Genomic DNA, 27044 nt, shown 5'->3' with positions numbered 1-27044 from the left:
GCCACCCCTGTAAGGTTGTGGAATAGCATTCTGACCTCATATGTGTCCGTTGAATGTTTTCTGACATTTACGTGGACCCCACAAGCATCTTCTTTGAAATTTACGAATTCTCTCAAGTGACCACGACCTTTCATTACGGTATTGTTCAGGGCCTCCTTATGTAGTCCCTTGTTAGTGTCTACTGAGGAGCCCTTGTGGTATGCCAGCTACACGTCGCCATCCCAAGGTTTCACTCTCCATGCCAATGCAGTGGCTTCTGCAGCGTGGAAGAGATTATTCTGAGAGGAGGTAAATCCTCGTGGACTTCCTGTATTATAGCCCAAATGCATGTTTATTGTGCTAAACACTGTGCTGTCTTCTTTCTTTCTCACCATGAGTGGGCTTGCCTCTTTGCCCAAGATGCTACTTATCTCTCATTTGCACCACCTGGAAATGAAGTATTGTACTGCTCCGTGCCATACAGCTCAGCATAAAAGACATGAGGAATACCTTTTTGAGACCCTATCTAGTTGCCCTGGGTAGTCTGGCATCATTAACTATAAATTGTGACCTATTTTACTGATTCAGAAGAGAATAATGCATTTTTTGGTGATCCCTCACATTCCTTAAATCATGTTTTCTCTACACTCCATGTGTACTTGAGGCTACTGTCTAATTACGTTGCAGCCGCTTATAGGCGATTAGTGGGTCAGAATGTATTATTGTTTATTTGTAATTGTTTGCGGTTGTCCATGCTTTTCAGAAATGATATGCTACGTTATCCAGTATGTGTTCCTGTCTGAGTCTTTATTTCAGATTTGTCCTTCTTAACCTTGAGTCCCCTCTTCTTACCTGGGGACTTTTAAGTGTTGGTCCTTGTGAAACTGCTCATATGTTGTCATCTCGGTGAAACATGTCGACCTCTGATAAGTTTGCAGGTATGAGTTTAGCCATCTCGAGTACTGATTCACTTCTGGTAAAGTACACGCGTGTGATCAGATTCTTACTTTGTCTCACATTACTGTTTTTTCGAGACACCACCACTGGTCATCTCTACTTCTTGTCCGGGTTAGTTTTTGAGCAGGCACACCACCGTTGTTTCATAGCGTCAGTTGTCTCTTTGTCTTCGGAATGCACCAATACTGAGAAATCAGAGTTGCCAATAAGGTTTCATTGGACCCTCTTTTCTGGTTCTCCAGTGAGGTCTTCCTTAGTCTCTCACTCTGCTTTTGAAAGACTCATGCTGGTGTAGCGTTTTGGACACCCCTGCTATGAAACCAATAAGAAACAACGTTGTTTTGCAGTTATATCTTATAGTAACCCTCACTGACTGGTTTAGCAGTTGGTTGGTGTCTTCCTAGGTTCGTGATTTGAGTGCCTTAACCTTTTGCTGTAACAAAGCCAGACCTGGTGGACTGTGCCAGCAACATATAAAACAAAACCGTACTACAGCTTATGGGGGCTCCTTCTTGTCAAAGGCTTTTCTTCAATGTTGATGCTGGGAGCTTGTATGTATTTGATGCACTGGCTGTGGTGTTTATTTGACCTGTAGGTGTTAGTGCCAGTTCAAGGAGCCCCCACGCACCTCCTACCTAATCATGTGGCGTGTCCAGGGCCACGAGGTTACGTGGCTCTCTGTGCCACCCAGCACTTAGACTGTACACATTGGGTGAGAAGAGCTGCTTTCGCATGCTCTGTCGAAGCTCATCTGTGCCAGAGGAGAGTGGACAGAGCACAGTCTGTGGCCTGCTGCCAGGGCTTCCCTTTTCACATAGCAACTCAGCTGAGCCCTGGGTCTCCAGAGACAGATTTGTAGCCAGTCTCTCTCTCTCTCTCTCTCTCTCTCCCCCCCCATCTCTCTCCCTAATTTTTAAGTAAGCATTTGCAATGCAATAGGTCTTGCATTTACGAGAGTTTAAACTATTGGCATTTTAAATAACAATGCCTTTTATTTATCTGTTTTGATACTTAGCACATAAATAAAAGGCATTGTCATTTACGATTGTGTGTATATCGTAGCACAATCCTAGCAAGCAGACGCGGCCGCGGGACGCCAGCAGCTATCTTTTGCAGCGCCGTGGTCCCTTTGTATGCAGTCTCTAACAGTCTCTAACGAAACTCGCTGAGTGTGAAATAGACACGAATGTGAAACAGACACGGGAGATTCATTTCCGGGACTCAAAGAATCTGGTTCTTCCCGACACGAGTAATTTTGGCTCGGTTGTCCGCTGTGAATATAACAATCACACTTATATTACAGAAATCAGACGTGAGACAGAGAATGTTATGTTTTTAATTTTAATACTACATTGCAACGGATTTCCTGACGTCATCATTAGTCAATAAATGGCATATTCCCTTCATCACTGGAGTATGATTTGTTAAGGAAATATGAGTTCATTTTAGCCATTGTGTTGAAACTTTAAATAATATAATCTGTGCTCCTGAAGAAGGCGTTTCTCGAAACGCCGAAACACGCGTCGAAAGTATTGATTGCCACTTCTCGTTTCTTTTAAATATGATGTGATTATATTTCAGTAAAATTGTATAATCTGTTTCTTTGTTTTTGCCAATTTTTATGCAATATTGATGTATATGATGTATGATTTTAATCTGAATACTTATTAAACAGAATAGAGTTTTTTTTATCCAAATAAATTTGTAGTTTCCTTTATGCAATTACCCTTCCCTTCTGCTTGCTAGGATTGTGCTACGATATACACACAGTTTATTTCCCTGTCTTAGGAATTATTAATTCTGATCAGGGGGTCCTTGTTGTTCACACTATAAATTGTCATTTACGATGCCAGTAGCTGTTAGATTTTATTTCAAAGAAGCAGCCGCCATTGTCCCGGGATGCTTGAAAAGTGAAAGTGCACATGGTGCACTAAATGTTGCAGGAAAGCATGCCGTGCCTGCAGTAGGAGAAACTCATTAAAGAAAATAGGTCTTACAGACTAATAAGATATACCATGTAATAACAGGGGTAAAAGGGCCAGTTCTCATGGGAGGTTACAAATGAAGACAAGTTGGTACTAAGGAGTGACTAACAAGCCTATTAACGAACCAGAAGCCAGCATTTACAAAGGAAATTGACACAAGCCAATGAAAAGAATGGGTGGACGGAGCTTAAACCCTATACTCTAATACAGCATGCCTTACAGAGCAGTGCATGCGCTGCCAGGCTCGACCTACAAACTGCGCTTGTGGTCCCTGCTCCAGTGCACATACAGCAATTGTAAAAATTAGCAAAACCAATCGGGCTGGCATTGGCTGCAACCTTTTTGCTTTGCCAGTGTTTGTTCTGTTTTTCTTTTTTAAACTTGTTGTGGGAGAAGCTGGACCCTTGCCAATATTAAACATAAACATTGGAAAAAAGCAAAAATATGTTTTGGGTCTCAATTAGCTCACATTCTCTTGCATAGTTCTTGGCACTAAACAGAGTAACTTTACGTGAGGATGTGTTCATTGTAAAAAGGCAGACATTCATCAATCACAGTGCAGTTAGCCTTTAGCTGAAGTGGGTTGATCCATTACCCTGTACTGTATGTTTTAGTGGGGGAAGTAACGTGTGAATTACCAATGGATGAACAGGGCTGGCTGAAAGGCCCTCTAAGTAAGTATATTAGATATACAGTTATAATTTGACTAACATCAATTGGTCTTGACCAGACCTAAAGAAAAATATGTATGAGAGGCTATTTCATGTTGGGCAGTCTCTGATCCCAAAGGTCCAGTTTTATGCAGTTTTCTTCATTGTATTATGATGGCACACTCCATTCACTGTGGGCAATATCCTGGCTTCTCCAGATGGCAAAACGTTATGAGGAGGAGGCCTGATGACGTTTTACAGCTGCTGCTTTCTCCTTCTTTGAAAACAGCTTGGCTGTAGGACACTGACATGCCACCCTGTACAGCCCTGATGGTTTCCTGACCTGTGGGGCTCCAGACAGCAGAACCACAATGTCCCCGGCAGTTGACCCCACTCTCTGCCTGCACTTCCCAAGCCCAGTCCATAAGCCACTTGCAGGGCGTTTTTGTGTCCTGCAGGCATCTGCAATACCCACTCCTGTGCTATCTACAGTCAGGACCAGTCCACAGGGACCTACTTCCTTTAACCTCTTTAGCAAATCCACCCTCAACTGGTCCTGAAAGGGAGGCTGGGAATTCAAGTCTAGAGTGGGTTCCTCCACACTCCAGTCAGGGTGTCATCATTTGCACTGGCCTGTCTCTGTTGTGCCTCTTCTTGGCTGTTCTTCCCCGTGCATGAGTTTAAAATGAAGATGGGGAGTTATAGAACATGGGGGAATCTCCTACCCATTCAATTGATGCCACATCACACCAAATTGGCTCTTATGGGTATGGGCTCTCTGGCTTCCTAATCTCATACAAGGTACACTGGTAAGACATTCAAATGGTGGCTTGGATCAAAATTGAAAATTACTTCTCTGATTCAAGCTTCTCTTATTCTGACCTGGTCTCTTCCGCCCAAGATTTTAAAGAAATAAACTTTAGCTCGCCACTTGACAGGTAGGCTTTTTTGTTCAGCTTAAGGAGCAGGTTTAATCCCTCCAGGGTGTGCCTGTTGTGTGAGTGTGTGGGGGCCATATATGCTAGCTGGGCGGCAGATTAATTAAGACTGCCAGTAAAGCAGCTCAAAAATCAAATCCCATTAAGCCTGGTGAGAAAATGTTATTTTTTAGGTATGTTAATTAAGTCACATAGAGTTAAAAGTGTCTTTTATCGGTTTGTGACTCAGGAATTGAGAGGAAAGGACATATCAGTGACCTTTTTATCATGTGCCAATCAGAAATAAAAAGTTTCAGCACACCGTGCTGGCCAATTTAAATGCTGCAGAAGTACACTTCAGTTGAATTATTAGACATTTGGAAGCCACAACAAATTTAGTCTGGGGCTCATCTACAACAGTCCTGCCTCTGTTCCAATACCATGGTGAGTTCAACATCAGTCTGATACTGCCTGCACATGAAACCCGCCCAAACGCTCTTGTACAAGCTGCACAAGCAGCATACCTTATTTTAAAAGATGGGCACTGTACCATGTCACAGCAATTATCCAAAACCAGAGGTCAGTAAGCAAAACAAAACTGGTTTTTCACAGGTTAATACTGCTTTCCTCATAGAGTGGATGTGTATTTGGTTCTCTCAATGCACCAGTGTGTTTTCCCTAGCTGCATCTTTCTAGCTTTGGCCTGCCTATTTAATTACTACTTTGTTTGGGCACTTATATGAGACTAATGTCTTCATGATAGTCGAGCAGAGGAAATGGACACAAGGCCATGTTGCACAAGCAGAACACCTGCACATTCGTAACATTTTTCTAAAGTCTTCCTGATGTCAAGAAACATTAAAAAAGTGCACCCCATATGGGACGCATGGTAAGGGTAACTTGTTGTCCTTCAAAAGTTTATAATATTAGGGTCTCAGTTAGCGTAGGCTGTGCACATGCGCAGTCTCGCTGGCGAGATTTAATGACTCTGAGCAGCGAGGGAATACCCCGCCCCTCTACTCCATTGGCTGGCCTCCTAAACGGCGGCCAGCAATTGGAGAAGAGGTCTCGGTGACGTCATTCTCTCACTCTAAGCCCCGTCTTTTTCGGATTGGGGGGCATGTTTTTTAGTTTTGTTCTACTAGTGATGTTCTCAGTCAAAAACATGTGCCCCAATCGCAAAAGGACGGGGCTTAGATCGAAAGAAGAACCATTTGTCTGTAAGCCCCGCCCTTTTCAGACTGGGGGGCGTGTTTTTGATTGTTGTTTACATCCTAGAAAACACGCCCCCCATGTGAAAAGGACGGGGCTTAGAGACAAATTGCGATCGCTCGAGCGCTTGTTATTTTCACACGCTTGGTTGACACATTATTATTTAAGATTTGTGGTCCAGGCGTCTCACTTCGTGGCCCCTGCTCTTCGCACGAACAGGCAATTAATAATAGCCCGACTTTATTTTAAAGCACTGAGTTTTGAAACATTGCATTAAACCCAGACCTTACCGACTCACCTTGGCATGGAGCCTCACTGGAGGGCAGCGACGGCCGGAGCTCCCTCTCGCCTGCTCAGAGTTGCTGCTGGCCAGCAGAGCGCCATGTTCCCTGCCTTATGGCAGGGTCACGTCCCCACTCCACCTACGGCCATTTCCTGCGCTCGACCGGGGAGTGATGCGTCGCCGGCTGTAGGCGCCCGGCTCAGCTCACGCTGCAGTCCGTACGTAAGAAGGTCAGCCTCCGCTCTCCCCTGCGGAGTCACCGAGGCTGCTGCAGAGGATGGGAGAAGAGCCGCGGCCAGGCTGCTCCAAGAGGAGGAGGGCTGACAACAGCTGTTTCCAAGTTACTTCTGACAGAAGACAGGAGGGCTGCACGCGCCTCTTGTCTTCAGCTGATCTCAGGCATCCTCGCCCTCTCCGATATGTGTGTGGCAGTACCTGGGCCCCAGATCGCGCTGTTGTTTTTCGCCTTTACAGTTAAGACGATACGGTCTGCTGGTCTCAGGTTCTGGGTATTGGCTCAGTTCAGCTCTACGACACTCTCCTGAAATGTTGGCTACCACTCCGAATTTACTCCTGTGGATGCACGAGGAAAACGGTTAACTGAATAGGGCACATCCAGTGAATATTGGGAGTAGGAAGGTTTGTAGGATTCGTTCTTACGGGATTATACATGTTTGGCAATGCAGTCGCGGCAGCGTCCGATTATGTGGCTTTAATACTCGTGCGTTTGCGATTTGTAAAGTACGAAGCTGAAGAGATGTAAACAAATACTGAGAGTTTCAACAGCCCATATCAGCAGTTTCCTGCTGCTGCAAAGATAGACTGGCACCACTTGGCAGCCCAACACCGTACTCTGATGAGCCCCTCCACTTAGCGAGAACGTGTAAGACCCGTTTCCCCCACCTCCACAAGAACTACCTTGCCGAACAGTATTGCTTTGCCCCACACTTCCCCCACAAAGAGGCCAAGTGTCACACCGATGGAGAGGGTTCGAGGCACGCAGGACCGGGGAAGGTCCCTCTGCAGTCACGGCACTGCCGCACTCCCAGGAAGCATGCGAGAGAGCTGCTGGGGATCTTCTGTGGGGCTGGACAGGCAGCCCGGCTGGGACCGACCGGAGGGGCTGCGGACAGCAGGCACGGCTTCTCAGCAATGGAGGCTCCTCATGCATTGCATACCTAACAGCCCAGCCACAGCCCCCTTACAGGCCTGCGGGCACCCGGATTTGCCAGGTTTAGTTGTACCTCCTTTACAGCCTTGCGCACCCTCGGCTCTGCCACCTTTGGTTGTACCCCCTTACAACCCTGCGCACACCCAGCTCTGCCCCCGTACTACCCCACGCACACCCACTCTGCCCCTCTTAGCGCCCCGCTGTGCCACCCCTCGTTCACTGCCAGTCCCTGAGTTTTCCCTCAATCGTTCCTTCCCTCTAAAGCTATAGTCCCTTCGCTCCCAGTGGACAGTAGGCCCTGCTGCCTACAGTCTGAACCCTTTACCTCCTTGTGCACGCTTAACTTTACCACCATGTGCACCCCCAGCTCTGCAATCTCTAGTTGTAACCCCTCTCCTGCCTGTGCACACCTGGCTCTGCACTTTGTAGCCTTCACCCCTCCCTGCCTGTGCACTCTCGGCTCCGCACTCTGTAGCTTTTGACCCCCTCTCCCCTGCCTGTGCACTCTCGGCTCTGCACTTTGTAGCCTTCACCCCTCCCTGCCTGTGCACTCTCGGCTCCGCACTCTGTAGCCTTCACCCCTCCCCTGCCTGTGCACACCCGGCTCTGCACTTTGTAGCCTTCACCCCTCCCTGCCTGTGCTCTCTCGGCTCCGCACTCTGTAGCTTTTGACCCCCTCTCCCCTGCCTGTGCACTCTCGGCTCCGCACTCTGTAGCCTTCTCTCCTCCCCTGCCTGTGCACACACCGGCTCCGCACTCTGTAGCCTTCACTCCTCCCTGCCTGTGCACTCTTGGCTTCACACTCTATAGCCTTTGACCCCCCTCCCATGCCTGTGCACTCTCGGCTCCGCACTCTATAGCCTTCACCCCTCCTGCTTGCGTCAGAGCCTCAGCTGTGCCACGTCCCATGGAGCCCCTGTGTGTGTGTGGCTGTGTTTTTGTGGCTCTGTGTGTGTGTGTGGCTCTGTGTGTGTGTGTGTGTGTGTGTGGCTCTGTGTGTGTGTGTGTGTAGGTGGGTCTGTGTGTGTGTGGCTCTGTGTGTGTGTGTGTGTGGGGGGCTCTGTGTGTGTGTGTCTGTGTGTGTGTGCCTCTGTGTGTGTGTGTGGCTCTGTGTGTGTGGCTCTGTGTGTGGCTCTGTGTGTGTGTGTGTGGCTCTGTGTGTGTGTGTGTGTGGCTCTGTGTGTGTGTGTGGCTCTGTGTGTGTGTGTGCAAATGCAATAGGTCTCGCATTTGTGAGAGATTAAGCTATTGGCATTGTAAATGACAATGCCATTTATTTATGTTTTCAAAATCAACACATAAATAAAAAAAATGTCATTTACAATACCGATAGCTCTAACTTTTTTAAGTTGGAATAATTGTTTATGGAATTTTACATTTTAAGAATATGATACAACTCAAGGTGAGCATACCCTCAATTAACCCTCCTGTACCCAACAACCCACTCCTCACACAGTTCTTAACACATCCTTTTTCTCTCAATCTAACCTGGTTCCATTCCTTTCTAGGCTGGTTCCCTCGCGCATCCAGTGTCGCTCACAGGTCTGTTGAGATCCCAGAGCCCTGCCACGGTTCAGGCAAGTTAGGTATTCTTGTCTAGAAGGCCCAGCACCCTCATTCTTTTTGAATAGCCCTTTGTGGTCCTCGTTTAAGTAAGAAAGCAGTAGGACTCATATTTCACAAAAATATAATTTTATATTGAGGAAACTATATGCGAGCTTCTCGTGGCTCAAGAGTGACCACACCCTTTGTAACTACAGTTCAAATGTAGGGATCTGATTATTTCTCTATCGTGGCAATTTCATTTGATTGGAATCTAGCAAAAGCAAGGATATTTTCCCTCTTGCATAATATAATGGGTAATTTACTTGCCTAGTAAAATCCCTTTGGGGCATCTGGCTAGACTTGTATAAGTTATTAGCCTAATTCTAAAATCCCTTCCAAAAATATGGAGATTTGCCGACACCTTCCCAACTGCCTTCTGACTTCACCAATCCCTTACGTGTAGTCTAGCTGGGGTAATGTGACATCTATGCGAGATTTCATAAGAAGATTCCTTCCCTTGTCCATCTCTAGCAAAATGTTTTGCTCTATGATATAGCTTCCCCATTACTTTGCTTCCAAGGTGATGCTCATTTGTCTCCCACTGCAGCAGAAAGAGTTGTGCTCTCTGGTGGATGTGAATTAGGAAAGAAAAAGAGCCTGGATGCCAGGTGTCTTGTAGAAGTCAATGTACAGAGGAATTTCGTAAAAGGAATTCACTCCCTTGAAGCTCCTTTTCTAACCTCAGATTGTGTAACCCAGTGCCGTAGTTGCAAGTAGTGAAATCTTTCTGCTTCAGCATGAGTGTTAAGAATCTCAAATGACTTAATGGCTCCAACAGTGATGAATGAGATCTTGTAGCCTACAACAGCCACATTTCTTACAGCCCTTAAGTTTTCTCCTATGAAACACTGGCGCAACACTAGTGTACCCAAATAGTGGGGTAAATGGGGCTGGCTATGAGGTCATACCTCTATTCTCTGCCCGAGAGCTTGAAGGTGAAGTCCATGACTTGAGAACAGTAGTTATTTCTTCCCCTTTGGGCTCGTGTGACTCATGGGAATTTACCTAGAGGCATGTTGTAAGGTTTTGCTGTATAGAGCACCAAAATGTATGTGATTCCCCTTGCCATCACTTAGTCAGATAATGCATTTGTGGACACCACGTGAAAATGTTAAAGCCGGATTATCTTCACACAACCAGCCTGGGATATTCAAAGCATTTCTTTGTGCTCAGTCCCAGGGCTTTCCCTCCCCAGACAAAGGCATTACCAATATCCTGTAGCTGCTTGATGTCACTATAGTTTATGGGAATCAGGAGTGGCTTGCATATAAAATTATTGGGAAGAGCAGCTTCTTTAATAATGTTCTGCGTCTCACCCACAACATTGTATGGAAGTGCCCGGTCTCTAGGTTGAATTTGATTATTTTAACCAGTGCAACAATATTCTTAGTGGTACCTAATCACAAGTTTAGAGTTAATCTGATTCCCATACAGTGCGCACTAGATGTAGACCAGTGGAAGGGAGTTTTTCCCATAAGACCCTCAGTAGCTGAGTGTCCCGCTCCCACCAGACCCCCAACAATGAGTCCAGGATGATATAAGAGCCCAACAAGGCATGACAGGCTTCCAGCTTGGCCATGAAATCTCAAATGGCCCCTCACGGTCCGTCAAAACAATTAAAATATCGTCAGTGAATAGTGTGACCTTGAGGGTGTCATGTCAAAACTTGATCCCACTAATGGTTTAATTATGCCTGATCTTTTTGAGCAACTGTTCCAGGAAGGGAGAAAAATGTAGGAGGAGGAGGAGGAGACCAGCCTTACAAGTGCCACTGCGGATTGTACATCCTCCGTAAACCTCCCTCTCACACTAATTTTCACCTTAGGTCATTAGTAGGTGGTGAGCACCGATCCTATGTTATTGGCCAAAACCCAAATGCCTTCAGACTATCTTTTCTAGTGCCCCAGCCCATCCAGATCTCAGCTTTTTTTCTCTCCTCTCGGACTGCCCTATTATATCAATAGGAAGCAGTACCTTCTTCCTACTATCAATACATTTGTGACCCTGAATACAGCCAGCTTGGGCCGAATGAAGCAGTGGCAGGTGCTCACCATTGAGCTGATTTGCTTATATCCTACTAAAAGGCTTTGTTTGACTTTCAGAATTTAGTAAATTGTGGCCACCTCTATTAAAGTGGTCATGCCCCCACGGTCAGAGTAAACAATGTAGTTAACGTAACTAGCGGGGTGGGTTGGGGGCTTGGGAGTGTGGGTCAAATTTTTTATAGAATGTGGCAAAGAAGTCGTACAGGCCTAGCGCCTTGGCAGGCTTCAGTTGTTTGATCTTCCACAGGGGTTCTTCTTCATCCAAGCATCTAGAGTGGCTGCCACTGCTTCATCTAGACTAGTTAGGCCCTTTTTTCTAGATAGATATTTCTAGCTTTAGTCTCAGAGGGATCAACCCTGTATAGAGCTTCATAGCAGAACCGGTTCTTCTCTGCCGCTATGTTTGATGTGCCATTCTCATCTTTTACTTCCACTATGTGATTATGTGCTTGACACGCACTTAGCCATGAGCTGATTGCCTTTATTGTCTCCCTCATGGAACCTATTCTTTGCCTTTTCTTCTTAAACCATTCAAATTTGTCCCTCAAAGCTGTAAGCTGATGACGAAGCTTATTGGAAGGGAAAAACGTATGTTCCCTTTCGATCGAACACAGCTCCCGGGTGAGCGTATTTCATAGGGCCTCCCTCATCGCATTCAAATGAGTGGCTCCTTAAAGGAAAACACCTTGCAACTCAGTCTTAAATGCATCCCATACACATCTCCTGTCCACCTTCCCAATGTCATTATGTGTTAAGTATTCCTTAATCAGTGTTTTCATAGAGGCAAACATTTAGGGTTGTTATAGAACCCATAAGTAGAATATCATGAAGTTTCCAATTACCGACCCCACTCAACCTCCCCCCCCCCCCCCCCACCTCCTGGGTGGGCCACTGAAATGTGCCAGTGGACCCTCACCCCCACTGGTCTGATAAAGTCAGCAGGCCTGTACAGTAGAGTATTCTGAGTCGTTGACTCTCAGGGGTTGCCTACAGCTCAATGCAACTAATAACCCCATGTCTCCCAGCCATAGATTACCCTCTGGGGATATCAGGAAGGTCCTCCCATGTCCCTGTTCCAATGTTTCTTGTTGGGAAATCACCTCCCATAGTGGTGGACTCAAAACAGAATCATTTAGCTCTGGGATTTGTAGCTGCATGAGGTCTCTTGCCCATGGTTGGTTGTAACAATTTAACTCTTCTAGAGAGAATGGCCTAGTATTTTCCATTAATTACTGCTTTTCTTCTCTTTATAAATGCCCACCTCTTGTAATGGGCATCTAGAGCTTATCAGCATCCCCATGCCAAGCTGTTTTTTCCTTAGATTAAGAATGGTATTGTTTTGGAAAGAAAGTTGCTTAATTGGGGGAGGGATGGTTGCCAACTGAAGTTGGGCAGCAGTCTCTCTGGGACCCTGCTACCTCCCGCCACTGAAGTAATTGCCTAGTATAATAGCTTTCGCTGAAATAAACTTTAGATGCCTTAATTGATTCCTGATGATGTGACCATCCTCTGGATATATGCTTTATTTCTGGCTCTCTTTTATGGCTGTGGTCATCTGCTGCTTTGACAGAAGCTGCTACTCTCCTTCATTCTCTCTAAGCTTTGTCCATTCTGTTGGCTGTGCTTACCTTTTTGATTCCCTGAGTGTCTTCTGGGGCAAACCATTTTTCCTCCCATCAATTGGGTTCTGTGGCTGAACACGAAAGCCCTTGTCATGGTGACTTTAGGAGCTTGGAGCTATCCAGCTTGAGAGAGACTCATGCCAGTGATGACAGTGAAATGTCAATGAGAGGGAACATAATTGCTTCAAAGGCTGTCGTCTGCATGTGTTGAGGCAGGAATACTGTTAAACTGCCCTCACATGCCATTGACACAATACCTGAAGACCTTTAAAAATTATAATATCGGACCCAACTCTATCCCCACTTCAAGCACAAGTATTGGCACCTGTGCTACCAAAACATTCATTACGTGAGTGTGTGGATACTGTTATGCTGGTAATAACTTATACATGTTTGAATCTGGATAGGATTAAAAAAGTTGTTGACCGCCATGATTAAACTCTTGACCCTGAACCCATTCTTGACCCCTGTGTCTCTAGGTCTACTCAGCTACTGTGTTCCACAAGGGGGAACATGCGGAGTTATTGAGACTCGTAAAGTACTAGACACAATCATATTCTGCGAAATTTGTAACCTGATTCCAGTGAAATATTTAGAATCACTGCAATTAAGGCTGGCACACTTACAATAGATGGCAGGACAAATGTATCTAAGGCAAACAAAAATAAACTTGTAGGGAGATGATATAATAGAGCAATTTTGCACAGTCATCTGTTGGAGATAATGTTTTTTCTGGGTCAGATTAGTCTGATTAGAAATCAGACTAGATAAATTAGACAGTTCTGGACGTTGGAGTGGTATTGTTGAAACAGGCTCTCCTGAGGAATCTGAGACTATTTAAGAATGGTAGAATTCTACAAACGACTACACCCTGTGCCTTTACCTAGATCTGCCGGCAAATCTAATGCACCTCCTGAAATCATTGTCTCCCATAGCGACATACTTAACATCTCTTCCTTATTAATGAATCAGGCCAATCTTTCGTCTCCCACTGGGCCTATGTATCTGCAGTATGTAATCTGCTCCTGACCCAGTAGGAAGAAATTTGCAAAGATAATCTTGCTCTCTAAACTACAAACCAGAAATTGCAGAGCTCTCTTAAGAGAATTACCTAGTCTGTCATATCTTTTACCTCTCTGCTACCTGAGATTGAACAAAGAACAATAAAAGGTACTATGTCTCAGTTCCCTAAAAGTCTCAAAAACACAAAGAGCGGTTTTACAACACTCATTGGGAACTGAAGGACTAAATTGATCCAGATGAAGCAGTCTTGGCGTACTAGGACTACAAGATGGTGCCTAAGGCAATGACATTCATGGCATCATTGTGTAAAGCTTTGATAAAGCATTTCCTGCGCTCCCTGACTGAGGCTTGAATGCATATGTTGAAAGGACCCATTGCTTTCCAAGCTGGAAACCAAACAGTTGGCTGCTTTTCGAACATCATATGAGTCTACTACCAAAGCTGATTCAGTGCTTCTACATGGTCTAAAGACAACTTGAGAATCATTACAGTATAGAAAAATTTCCAAATAAGTTGGAAGTTTAAAAGTCAGAATGCTTTCCAAAATCTTTGCCACTGCCGGTAAAAGTGTGATGGGTCAATAATTGGCTAGTTCTCCTTGGTCAAAGTTTTTAAAAATTTTTATAGAGGTGTTACAATCCTTTTGCTTAAGCTCAAAAGGTACCATTTTGTGGTTTTTCTGAGAGCTCGTTGATGCTGAAAACAGTTTTAGCATGTCGGAGGATATCCAATTAAAGAATTTTCAGAGGAATCATAGCTTTAGTTGAACCCAATTTACATGATTTAACAGTTTTGGTAAATGAATCAATAGCGAATGATTTTGGGGAATGTCCAGGGACTTTCCATGCATCAGTAACGGAGGATAAACAAACCTCGACGTGTGCTCTTCTGTAGTTCATTTGAAGGAAAGAAATACCTAGCGGACCATTTATGTGTTGTCAACTATTTAACAGACGCTGCAGTTCATGGCATTTTCTGGAGCCAATAGTTACTATTGCAAGATCTTCAAATGGTTGAAGCTGCACTCCATTGCAGGACAACCACCCAGCTAGTCTCGCTTTGTTCATGATGCTTTTTTAGCCCTAAAAGAAATGAAGATACACTAAGAGCATTCAGTTGAACTTGATAGGCTTTCTACCTGCTGTCTCCCAAATAACATTGAAGAGGCCTGTTTGTGCTGACCATGGTCTTCTCCTTCTGTTTTGCTGTCTCTCAAATCACATTGAAGAGGCCCTGCTTGTACTGACCATGTTCTTCTCCCTCTGTTTCTCACGGAACTCCTTGTATACGGACATTGTTCTGCCTTGATCGCTTTACCTGATCTTCACATTTGCCCTGTATAACATGCTACTCCTCTAGCTTGATCATCCGTAATTGCACAGTCTCCCTGTCTTCTGTGGCATGCTGTGACATAATTGCATCTGCATGTACACTCCAATGATCAATGCCACAAGGCACTGCTCTCTACATTGCTCCTCGGGCACTGTTCTTGTGCCAGCAGCCTTCGGGCGATAAAGCCGCTATCCAGAGCTAATCTACTTATTCGTCAGGTAGTGAGAGCGACACTGATGTCCTTTGATGTCGTGGTGGCAGGGCATTAGCAGGAGCTCTCTGCTCAGACATCTGCCGTCTTATGGTGCCTAGCCACGCCAGTGCTTATTGGTTTTACCTAAAATTGTGATATTTAATATGCCTTCAGCACACATGTAGGGATCAACAAATAAAAAAGCCTACTCCGAATGCAAATATGTTAAGATATAATCTTGAAACGTGGGGCTAACTTATGTTTTTGCAATTTGTTTTATATCTAAACTCTATGATAAATCCTTTTTATTTGGAAGTTGGGGGAAATTTAGTGTTGCATAATTTTTAAGTTAAAAAAAATATATATATTTCTTCTTTTTCTGATCTAGCGCTTTATCCAGTATCTGGCTTCTAGAAATACATTGTTTAACTTGAGCAACTTCTTGGACAAAAGTGGATTGCAAGGTAAGAATTTAAGAATCTGTATTAATTTGTATCAATTCTTCATGGATGCACTACATTTAAGAAAAAATTGCAATTTTATAGAAGACATTATTAAAAACTGTAAAGAATCTAAGTGTGAGGCTACTTGGCATAAAAGTGAAACAAGTAGAAGAATCTCTTTTCCTCTGTTTTTCCTAGTCCTATAGGAGTTTAACATGCTCAATCACTGTGCAATATTAGATGATAACTCACCAGCTTTTTAGATTCTTACATTTGTTGTTGATTGCCTTCAACTCATTAGATATGTTTTTGGATTTTAATTTTCGGTCACCAACCTTAAATGAGGAGTCTGCCTAATCTGTGTACCATAGTGTTTGCATTTGGCATACAATCGGTGCAAAACAGTGGTTAATTTGAAAACATAGATAAATAAATTAATAAAGAATAAGTGCCACGGACCTCATCAGGAGGCCACTGCAGTTTGCCCCATCCATTGACCCAATGACAGCGTCAACACATTTGCTAACCATCACATTCCTGCAAGTGTGACAATGTAGACTATTCCATACACCCAGCACTATAATAATAGCTTGAGTGGCGGGAATTAGTCCTTTTTAATGTATATTGAAATAATAGGCAACTGTTGTGGTCATTTCTAAATCCGACCGCTAGAGCTACCATGTAGCAGACTGAACAAGTGCGGGCGTTGACAAATAAGTGCAGGTGCCAAGCACTGGAAACCACCAACTCAAATTAAGCACTTGTGTAACCTGTTGGACACCTGAGCAGATTGTGTCACAATAGCTACTACATCAATATCTGCTTGCACATTATTGAGTACCACTATATCATCAAAGCAAGTTTAAATTGACGTATAGATTTACTGTTCTTAACACCATATTTACTTGTCACAAAGATAGTTTTGCAGGTCAGAATTTTTTGCTACCATATTGTGCCACCTCCAGCCTGCCCCTCATCTGCCTTTCTTGTAAGCCCATCTCAGAAATCTTTGCCTCAAAGGAGTCCGAAGACTACCAGTTAGGTCATCGCAATACACTACCAACTGTTTCAGACATTAAGAATCTAATATCGTTTCCCCATACTATATGTAGTGATTTCGATATTTTGCCTAAATGTAGTCATGTGTCTGGTTAGTAAATGTCCACATGCGGCCTTTTGTTTCTGTCGAGGTACCAGGGATCTACCGTTTTGCTGCTTGATTTTTTGATCCTGTTTGTGAAACTGAAAAATGCATCTACAGAAAGTAGTGACGAAATGACCACGCATACCTGGTTTAAAATGTTGGGTCTGGTTGATGGTTAAAGTGGACTAAGAACATACTTTGATTTCATCATCACACCTTTGTCATTCAAATGAAATCAGTCAATCCGCTTGCTAATGGCCACCAGTAGTCCTCAAAATAAAGGTTTTGGGTTGTAAATTATCCCAATCAGGGTAGGACCCTTAGTCCCACGAGAGTAGGACCCCAGCACTGTTTCCCAATTCAGAAAGCTTCATATGGTAAGCAATATTACTTGATGATACTTGTTGTTTTCATTTATGTGGTTTTGTCGTACCCCTATAGGTTTTCTTTATTATAGGATGTTAGCAGCTTTCCTCACTGTGTATTATTCAAACATCCAAAGAGGTATGCATGTATCCTCATGATGTGCAGGGTTTACCTTCATTCATAATGCAATTATGTCATTGTTTTCCTCCTGCTGAAGGTCAAAGAAATCCTCACAGCAGCCGTGCCACGTTTTTTCTCTTCCCACTCTGAATCAAACATCTCCCCACCAGAGCTTGTTTTTGTCTCACAATGAAGTGATTCGTTTTACAATACTTACCTCTGTACCCTCTCACATTCAAATACTTTATTGTATATATTTTCTGCTGGAAGGTTGATTAAGAATAATGTATGGTTCTTAAAGAGATGCATTTGTGCACATGACATAGGGCACTTAGAAAAGGGAGAACATTTTAACTGTATTTGCTAACCTCTGTTGCAACACGTAACATACTAAAATATAAATACAGGGTCTTAACAGTCCCAGCATGCAAAATATTGTTGGGCTAATACCCATGGTCGATTGAGACTGTCACAGATGGGGGCATGAGTTAAATATTGAGAAGGTATTATTACTAACTCTAACTAAATCTATTAGGTGGGTTATCATTTAAAAGGATGCTCATTGTTATTTTCTGTTGCATACACTTAAAAACATGTTTCCACAAGCAGCACACCTTTTTCAATATTTATTTTATATCACATATAGACTGAACCCTACAGTTATGGTACGCTGTAAATATATTAAACAATAAAATAGTATTTTTAAGTTATCTAAGTATTCATAATATCAAGAATATGCCAGGAGTTTAAAGTACAGATACCATCACAATTGTATTATCTCATGAGCAGTATTTAATTTAACATTCATTTTCATTGTATTCCACAGTCATGTGCCCCTTTTCATACAATATTCAGGGTTTGGCCACTCAAGTTAATCTTCAACATCAGGACAACCTGATTTTCTAAACCTGCATAGCATACAAAGTGCGCAGAATCCAATATATGAAAGAGAATTATATTTTCAGACATATATTTTTTCAATAGGTCACACCTGCAGGAAGCGCACATGCAATGTTGCTTGGCGACAATCCTTTGTGTCTGTAAAAAAAAAAACTCTAAAGAGGAGCTTTTAGCCAGTCCACTACCTACCATTCGTTGGCATCATTATTACTCTTCTTTGCTGTCTCACAATGTGTCTGTTTCTACGTCTCTTCCTGTTCTTTGTGTGGAGCGTGTTCACTCTTTAGCTATGCTGTATGGCATCAGTGATGCTGTACAACAGCGCCTAAAACCATTGGAAAGCCAGTAGGTACCAAAGGCGAGACTTGTTCACTTTGCCAATGTTAATTTTCTTTTGCTTAGCTCTAAGAGCTCCACACAGACTGCCACCAGGCCAATCACTGGTTTTACTTTTTGGAAACAACTTCCCAGATAATGGGCACTGATGGAACGTATAACAAGCATGCATTTCAGTAGTCATCTTAAAACCATGCCCCATCCAGGGTTGCTACCTTCCTTAGAAAGAAATACCCACCATTTTCATGTATGTATATTTTTTTTACATTTTGCTTTTATGTAACAGGGAAGAGCTGGTATGTGAAAAAGCATTGCTCTCTGTAAGAGAGATGGCCTGGCTAGAGCGAAAGAGCGAGTATGAAAACGTAATTACCTAAGTGCTTTCAAGTGGCATATCCGTTAAATAGACGCGGGTAGGTACTCCAACAGTGACGGGCAGTGAGTGAGCGGCCATCCTGGTGTTAAGCAGGCCGTGTCTACTCATTGACTGAGTTCCATTCAGCTTTGCTTGGAAAGTTTTCGCTTAAGTCCATTTACTTTTCTTGGCCACCAGTTATATTTCTGTCAGTACACGCCCATTCAAAAATAGTACAAGAAACACAGTGTTTAAATATAAATAACTCCAGGCTAAAATAACTTAAGAAAAATATGAATGCATGGTGTGTGCTGAATTGCCATAGTTACTGTCCGCTGAGAGCCAGCTGCTAAATAGGATTCCGAGGGATTTAGTGATCATACTCTGCCGTGCAGTTACCAGGCGCTTGGACCAAAAAATGGTGGTCAGGCGGCATGGTGACGTATTGTAAGGTCCTCTCCATCTAGGGCACTACACTTTAACACCCCACTCTACCTGACAAACAAGCTGAAACTCTCTGGTGGCTCCAGGTCCACAAGGAGCACCGGCACACTGTTGCTCAAGCCCAAGAAATGTAATAAGGTTAAAACCTACAATTGTTCATTCTCTGGCATCGCCTTGAGAATCTGGAACTCCCTTCCAGTAGAAACCAGACTGATTCCCTCTACACTTGCCTTCAAAAGGCAAGTAAAAAATCTACTAATGAACAATACGTTGAACTAGATGCTGTGATCCTTTTGCCTCTCAGTTACTGTATACTGTTTTGTTTGTTCTTGATGTATATTGCTCTACTTGTCGTTGTCTCCCAACCTGCTTCCTTTGTCCACCTCAATTTCATCTTGCACCTGCTGTAATTAGTCCCACTGTTGCCCTGATTTCTCTCCCCTCGTTGTTCCTTTGTCTACCTAAACCGTATGTAAAGCGCTCTGATACCCATCTGGGTCATGTTCGCGCTATACAAAACTTGCTAAACTAGATTAAGACCCCCATACTCTTGTGACTTCATATTAATGCAAAACAAAGGCAATCGACTTCCACAGACGTGGAGTAAAAGAAGCATACACAGGTGCCACTATTCTGGTTTAAAGATTCATTGTTTTTGTATATGTGATTTCTTTATGTAGGTCACAAAGTGTCTGCGGCAACAAATGATGGACGGAATGCTGAATGAATCCAACATCCACCCCCAGTCAACAGATCTGGGCTAAATCCATTATTCTTTTGCTCACCATGCCACCCCAGTTTACACTCAGCCATATGGAAATCAGTCTTGACCCTGTTCCTCATGGGAACAGTCCACCCTGAACTGCTAAGCCGGGTCCTTCCTGGACCGGAAACAAGCATCCTGTGACCAGTTTCAGGGTAACACACCTTATCAGCCAGGCTAGCTTGAATCCAGTGGCACAGCAGGCAACCCACGTCTGGGTATACTCATCCCACTTAGGGCAAAAAGTGCTGCAGCAACAAATGATGGACAGAATGCCTGAACTATTGCAGCAGCCAGCATTTTTGTTTAAATCTGTGACTTGCTTGCAGTTTCCAAAATTCTATATATATATATATATATATATATGTATATATATATATATTATATATATATTATATATATACATGGTAGTGATAGGACCTAGTTTCCATAGGAAATCCGCAACATTCTATTTGGAATACCTTTGGCGCCGGTTGACGAATCTTTACAAAATTCTCAAAGAAGATGGGGAACTCCGCTCCTTCCCTGAAAGTTTCGGGGTGATTTGTCAAGTGGGGGCCGAGAAAAAAGGGGGGGATCAAAACGTGTTTTCCCCATGCAATTTTCCTTAGGGACCTTTAGACACGTCTACAGCCTGAACTGCTGAACGGAATTACACCAAATTTGGCAAAAAGGTAGAGTTTGGTTCGTCAATTGTGCTTTTTGTTAAATGGTGTAAATCCGTTCAGTAGTTCCTGAGAAAATCAAAATTAAAATCATAGATACATCTACGGAGTTGCACGTACGCGTACCGTCCGACGAGCACGAGCTGCATGCTAATTCGCTGTCAACTGTCTGTCAACACTCCAAACCAGGAAGTGTTGGCAGCCATCTTGTGCCTCGGTAGAACCCAGGCACAAGTAAACTGAAAAGCAAGTGCGCAGAAGGCGCAAAGGGGGCAGGGTAGAAACACCCTGACCCACTAGGCCTGCGCAGGGGGTCCCAAAAGGACCCAGAAGGCCCCAAAATTATTTTAAAAAATTTAAATCGAGGGGTGCTCGTATGGTACGCGTACCCTGGGGCTTTACTAAATTATGGGCAGGGGGGGCTCTGAGGCCACCCCAGTCCCGGGGACCGGCACCCCCTGGGGCTATTTCAAAATGGGTGGGGACTCTCAGGCCCACCCCCCCCTCCCCCACCCCCCGCCCCGGGGACCACCACCCTGCGGCTTTTTACAGATGTTGGAGAGGGGCCATGCAGCCCCCTCTTGGAGCCTTGTAGAGGCCCTAGTGACCACCAGGGCCGGCTCCTGCAGTGTCCCGGGGTGCCGACCCCCGGGACACTGCTGTTTGCTATGGTTTTTGAAAGAGAGCCGATTGCTTTTCTGCATGGGGAGCAGCATATTAGCTGCTCCCCATGCAGAAAAGCAATGCCGGCTCACTCAGGATGCGGGGAGCCGGCAGGGACCGTGGGGGGGTTGGGGACCCCCCCCCACGGGCCACATCGGAGAGGGCCAGGCCCCGGGGGATGGGGTCCCCAGGGCCAGAAGTGGCCTGGGAGGGGGGCCATGCGGCCTACCTCCCCAAAAAATAAAACATTTTAAAAAAGGAGGCAGGCCGGCCCCTCAGGGATGGGGTCCTCGGGCCTTAAGTGGCCTGAGGAGGGGGTCTATGCAGCCCCCCTCCTTACATTTAAAAAAAAAAAATGTGGCATGCCTCAGGGGATGGGGTCCCCGGGGCTTGGATTAGCCACGGGAGGGGGGCGACGCGACACCCATCCCATTAAAAAAATAAAATAACATTGGGGGGTCAGGCCCTGGGGGATGGGGTCCCCAGGGCCCAAAAAAAAAGAAAAAGAAGGGGGGCTACACAGCCCCCCTTCTTAAAAAAAAAAAAGAAAATGGGATCGGGGAGGAGGCCACGCCCCCTCCCTGCACCATTCCCCTTAAATACTGGGGGTCCCTGGAGGCCAAGTAGCCCACCAGGAACCTCCAGCATGCACCAGGGGGCTGCGTTACAGAGAGGTGTAAAAAGGGGCGTGGCCTCATTACACCTCTCTGCAACGCAGCCCCCTGAACTAAGTCCTCTCTTTTGCCACAACCAGTGCTTTCTAAAGCCTTGGTTGTTAGTCCTGGAATCAAGCATTCACTTCTTTGTCTAGACCTGACATAGACACGGTCCTGGAGGCCCGTGGTCAATTTGAGCTCAGTGCATATCAAAGCAGTTTGACTTCAGTGGTATTTTGGATAATATTACCTACCACGATGACACTTCCCCTCACGCTGACTAATAACAGAAGGAGGGTTAAGTGGCCCCACCTTGTAGATTCAACCTCGAAGCTTGCCAAAATCTACCAACTCGCTATCCCTTTTATAGCGCAGATGGGTGACTCGCCTGGCTGGCAGCAGGCATTAGATACGCATAAACAGCTAGTTGAGGTACTAGGGGATGTGTTCTACCCCATAAGTAGAATTAAGAAGCATGTTCCAAAAACTCATCCTTGGTTTAATGATGCATGCAGGAACTCAAAAAAGGAGCTCCTTGCGGCAATTAAGGCAAAAGATAGAGAGAACATTAGGGCAGCTAGACTGATTTATAAAAAGGAGCTGACCAGGGGCAAAAGAGAGTGGGAAGAAGCCAGGTGGGAGGAACTCAGAGGTGCCCTTGTGACAAAAGATGACAAACTATTCTGGGCATTAGTAAATTCCGGTACAAATGATGGTGGGGGGACCCCTCTACCAAATATCCCCCCCTCAGTGTGGGAGGCGCATTTCTCTGCACTCTATACTAGCCCTGTGACCAGCTACAGTGACCATTTAGATAGGTCTGGGATGCCAGAGTTAGAAGGTCCCTCCTTGGTCTCTCCTGCCCAAGATCCCCCGCACAAGTGTCGACTGCGGGGGGCCTCGGGCATGGAACACCAGATAGACCATAGGGACATTGAGGTGAGAATGGCCCCGAGAAGTGGTGAGAGTATTGCAGCAAAGGAGGTGGAGACTGCAATTATCAGACAACTCCCTAACAAAGCACCAGGCCTGGATAGGGTACCGGTGACCTTTTTCGTTCTCAGCCAAAGATTTGGGCTCCGTACCTAACCGTATTGTTTAATGCGGTCTTACTGGGGGCAAAGATACCTGACACCTGGGCGGGGGCCGAGATCGTCCCCATTATCAAGAAGGGGTGCCCTTTAGAGCCGTCAAATTATAGACCAATCAGTCTCTTGGACACTACCCAGAAACTGATGGGCTGGATACTCCTGGATAGAATACTGGGATGGGCGGAGGAGCATGAAGTAATGACTACCCTCCAGGCCGGCTTTAGATCAGGGATCTCGACCACGGACCAACTCTTTAGGCTGCAGGTCCTTTTTTGGAAGACCGTAAGTGTCGAGGGTGGCAGCCTCTACCTGGTCTTCGTAGACCTGTGGGCCGCTTTCGACCTTATGCCGAGAGAGAGTTTATGGAGGGTCTTAAAAGATCTTGGCCTTCCTCCCTATCTATTGGAGGCCTTGAAGCGGTTTCATGTAGGGAACTATGCCCTGGTGAGGTGCAGGAAGAACGGGGAACTATCTGCACGTTTCCCTGTAACTAGAGGCGTACGCCAGGGCTGCGCCCTGGCTCCCACGCTCTTTAGTCTCTATATAAATGGCCTGGTGGGGGAACTTGAGAGAGTCAGGGATAGCGATGCCCCTTGGTTGGCGTCAGGTCGGGTGCCTGCTCTGATGTTTGCAGACGACACCCTATTGTTGTCGCGAACATCAACAGGCATACAGCGGGTTCTGGACGGTTTTGTCTCATTCTGCGCCTCGTGGGGACTTGAGATCAATTTAGAGAAAACGAAATTTATGATCTTCGGTCCCCCGAAACGCACTCGCCCTAACCCTACATTAAACGGCATCCCGCTCGAAAGGGTGAGAACTTTTGTATACCTGGGGGTCACTTTGATTGAGGACTTTGGTTGGGGCCCTCAGGTATCCAAATCTACCCTAAAGCTCTCTCAGATTTTAGGGGGCATAGGTAAGTTCCAGCGGACAACGCAATTTAAGCCAGTCTCCCCAGCGCTTGAAATCTACAGTGTTCAAGTTAGACGTGCTGTAACTTATGGTGCAGAACTTTGGGGACTTTCGAGTACAGCAAGCCTTCTCAGGGTTGAACGGGCCTTTATGAGGAATTTGATTGGTCTACGCCAAAGCACCCCGCTCATACCCTTGAGATTTGACCTAGGTGTGGAGCCCATCTCTGAACTATTAGCGGCCCGACCCCTCCTGTACTGGAGAAGGCTCTGGACAGTACCAGAGCTTGCGGATTATAGAGCTGAGTTCGCTGCTGTCTGGGGGTCGTTGAAGAGCAAGAAAATACCCTGGTTGCTCCATATTAAAACTATTGCCTATCGAATAGGAATGCCCCAAATATGGGAGACCCCGGCGGAGAGTTGTCCAGTGCTGAGGAGAACTGTGCTGCTGGCCTCTCTGAGGCACTACAACCTAAGTCTTCTGCACCGTTCGCCAAGTATGGGCAGGTTGTCTTCGGATTTTTTGCAGGTAAAACTCGTGCCCATTAGGGAGGAATTTCTGGACCAAATAGAACCTCACCTTGCAAGGAAATTATATACACAATTAAGGCACGGTTGCTTGCCACTTGGGACACTGACCTGCAAATGGGCAGGTCAAGAGGAGGGAATCTGCCCTGTTTGCAACAATGGCAAAGAAGACATTGCCCATGTTTTGTTTTTTTGCCCTGCTTATAGCGCAATCCGGAGAGCTTGGCTGGTACCACTATGTAGAAATCTGGGACTAAAACATTGTGCTCAAGCCGTTGGAATTTTAAAATATGATACATCCCCCCTATTTGTGTTCTCGGTCTCCCGCTTTTTGTACGGTATGTGGCGCAGAAGGTCCACTTTGATTAATTGTGACTAATTTTTAATGATGGCCATTTTTCGTTGATAACTGATTGTTTAGTAATGTTTTAACTGCTGGTTCTTAATTATTTATGTATTTTATTGTATGTACATACTTTGCTTGTGCTTTTATGGTCGTTGACCGAAATAAAGTTATCACAAACAAACGATAATATTAAAGAGCCCCTACTCTCAGATTTCGAAAGTTAACAGGTTGTCACCCTTAACTAGTGTGCTTCACCTGCATCAGTTTTAATGTTTGACCCGCTGCGCCTTTGCACCTTAATGCGCATTTTTAAAGAAAATGCACTGCCTCTTGTTTAAACCGCTGTGTCTTCTGTCCTGGTAAAGTGCTGCTGCGCCGTGTTGATTGAGATACTCAGCGTTTTCTCATACCGAAGTTAGACTGTAGTCGAATCGGTTTAGCTGACAAGGAGTCCCAATTTAGAGATGATGGGTGTGATAACGCAGCTATTCTTGATCTTCACATTGCTTTCCTTCTGAGAAAAGCTCTTGCAGATTCCTGCACAAAAGGTAGTAGGTTTAGCACAGCCAGTACTCATCAGCATAACCTTTAGAAAAGCCCTCGGGACATTTGAGTGTTAGTTTTCTCCTTGGGTTCACCGTACCCATGTAACTAAGAATCACTTTAGAGTACTTGCGACTGCACCACAACCTTGTCTCGCTCACTAGTGCTTACACCCACGCAAGAGGCTTACTGCTGATATTTATAATAACAACAAGTTATGTTGTGCTGTGCACCCTTTTGGTGGGGCCGGTACATACCCAATTTTAAAATTGTATCTATTCTTCCCATTCATACATTAATTCATTTATCTCTGTTTAGTTTGTAATATGTTCAGAGCATGATCCGAGCCTTTAAATTGAGTGGTTCAGATGAGATCTAGCCTTCACCTCCCCTATCCCCTGCAGACACTTTGGCTAATCTTTTGGTGCACGACTACCACCGCGGCCTCCAGAGCCAACGCTCTGTGCTAACTGATCAGTTGCCCCCATTTGCAGGGAATAATTTGGTGATTCACACCTACAGTTGGAATATAGGGCCAGACTGGCCGTAACGGGAACTGGGCCGTTTCCCGGTGGGCTGGAAGGGTGGGGGTTGGTTTTCGAGCTGTAGGGTCCGGTTTTGTTACTCGGAGCCGGTTTTGCAGCAGTGCTGCAATATCTGACCCTGTAACAAAATCAGCAGCAGTGGTGTTGAAGTGGCTGGCAGCAGTGCTAAGGCGACAGCACTGTTTTTCACTAGCATGTACCCCCGAGGGCCGGTGCAGATGGATTGCCAGGGGGCTGGTTAGTGTTCCCAGTCCGGCCCTGGTGGAATAATTATTTATTAGGATATCTTTTGGCTGCAAAGATTGCGGTCCCTAATACTCAACTCATTCCACCTTTGTAGTACCCCCACGAGGCATTTTGTCTGCCACAAGTTGAGGATACTTTAATCCAGCTAATTCTCCTCCTGAGCCCTCATAAGGACCCTATCCTTACTTTTGACTGCGGGGCCATTTCATTAGACCCCACTTCCCAGAGTCAGAGGTGAGGAACCTTTGCCTACTTCCTATAATTAATTTCCTGTCACTGGATTAAATGCTAGCCCTTCCGCATATATCTCCTCTCAGAATTCCAGCTCTACTGTTTTGTTCTTGAGTATAGCATGTTTACGTATTAGTGAAATTCTTCCTCTTTAATGTAATTTTGACTTACACTCTGTTACTTATTCCTCACATAGAGCAGTTGCAGGTTTACGCAATTGAGTTGTTCATCTCAAGTCTAGTCAGACTCTAACACCCCCCAGCTCCACCTTTCTTCTGGATATTCATTACGCCTTCGTTCTATTTTATTTGCTGGTTCTACACCCAATAACCAGCCCTGAAGCCACAATTTCTTTGCTTAAGGCATTTGGCCCTTTGTACTTTCCCTTAACTCCCTAATTAATAACCGGCCTTCTGTTCAACTGTCGCTGGCTGCTGACTTATACCTTGCTTTAACTTTTTCAGACCATAGGGCTCTGCACTGTTCCCAAGTCCTGATGATTACTTTGTACTCATCATAGAAGTCGAAACACTGTCAACTAGACAATACATAGACTCACTCACTGCCCAGTTGCGTACTTTCTTGAGTCATGAGCCATTTGTTCTTCTCTGTACACATACACCAAGCATAGTAGAGCATATTTCATGGAAGGGGGCTTCGCTCCTCGACTACCAGAAGAAAGATTTATAAAACCTCTCAGAGATTATATTATTTGTTGACATAAAGATCCAGAATTGAAGACCACCACTGAGGTATATGTTGTAGTGTTAA

At 45.0% G+C, this 27044-nt stretch overlaps 1 protein-coding gene across 7 annotated transcripts in view; it reads left to right on the top strand.

Annotated features, from left to right (window-relative positions):
- The window catches only part of PICALM (phosphatidylinositol binding clathrin assembly protein), a 495196-nt gene that overhangs the window by 156188 nt on the left and 311964 nt on the right, over nucleotides 1–27044 (top strand). For all 7 annotated transcript variants that reach the window (XM_086933969.1, XM_086933970.1, XM_086933967.1 and 4 more), the window contains exon 3: nucleotides 15363–15438. In XM_086933969.1, coding sequence (XP_086790095.1) covers nucleotides 15363–15438 — 76 coding nt within the window. The remainder of the gene's footprint in view (nucleotides 1–15362; nucleotides 15439–27044) is intronic.

The sequence above is a fragment of the Lissotriton vulgaris genome, chromosome 8, assembly GCF_964263255.1.
Source record: "Lissotriton vulgaris chromosome 8, aLisVul1.2, whole genome shotgun sequence".
Lineage (NCBI taxonomy): Eukaryota > Metazoa > Chordata > Amphibia > Caudata > Salamandridae > Lissotriton > Lissotriton vulgaris.
This window is presented reverse-complemented; position numbering and strand designations above follow the sequence as displayed.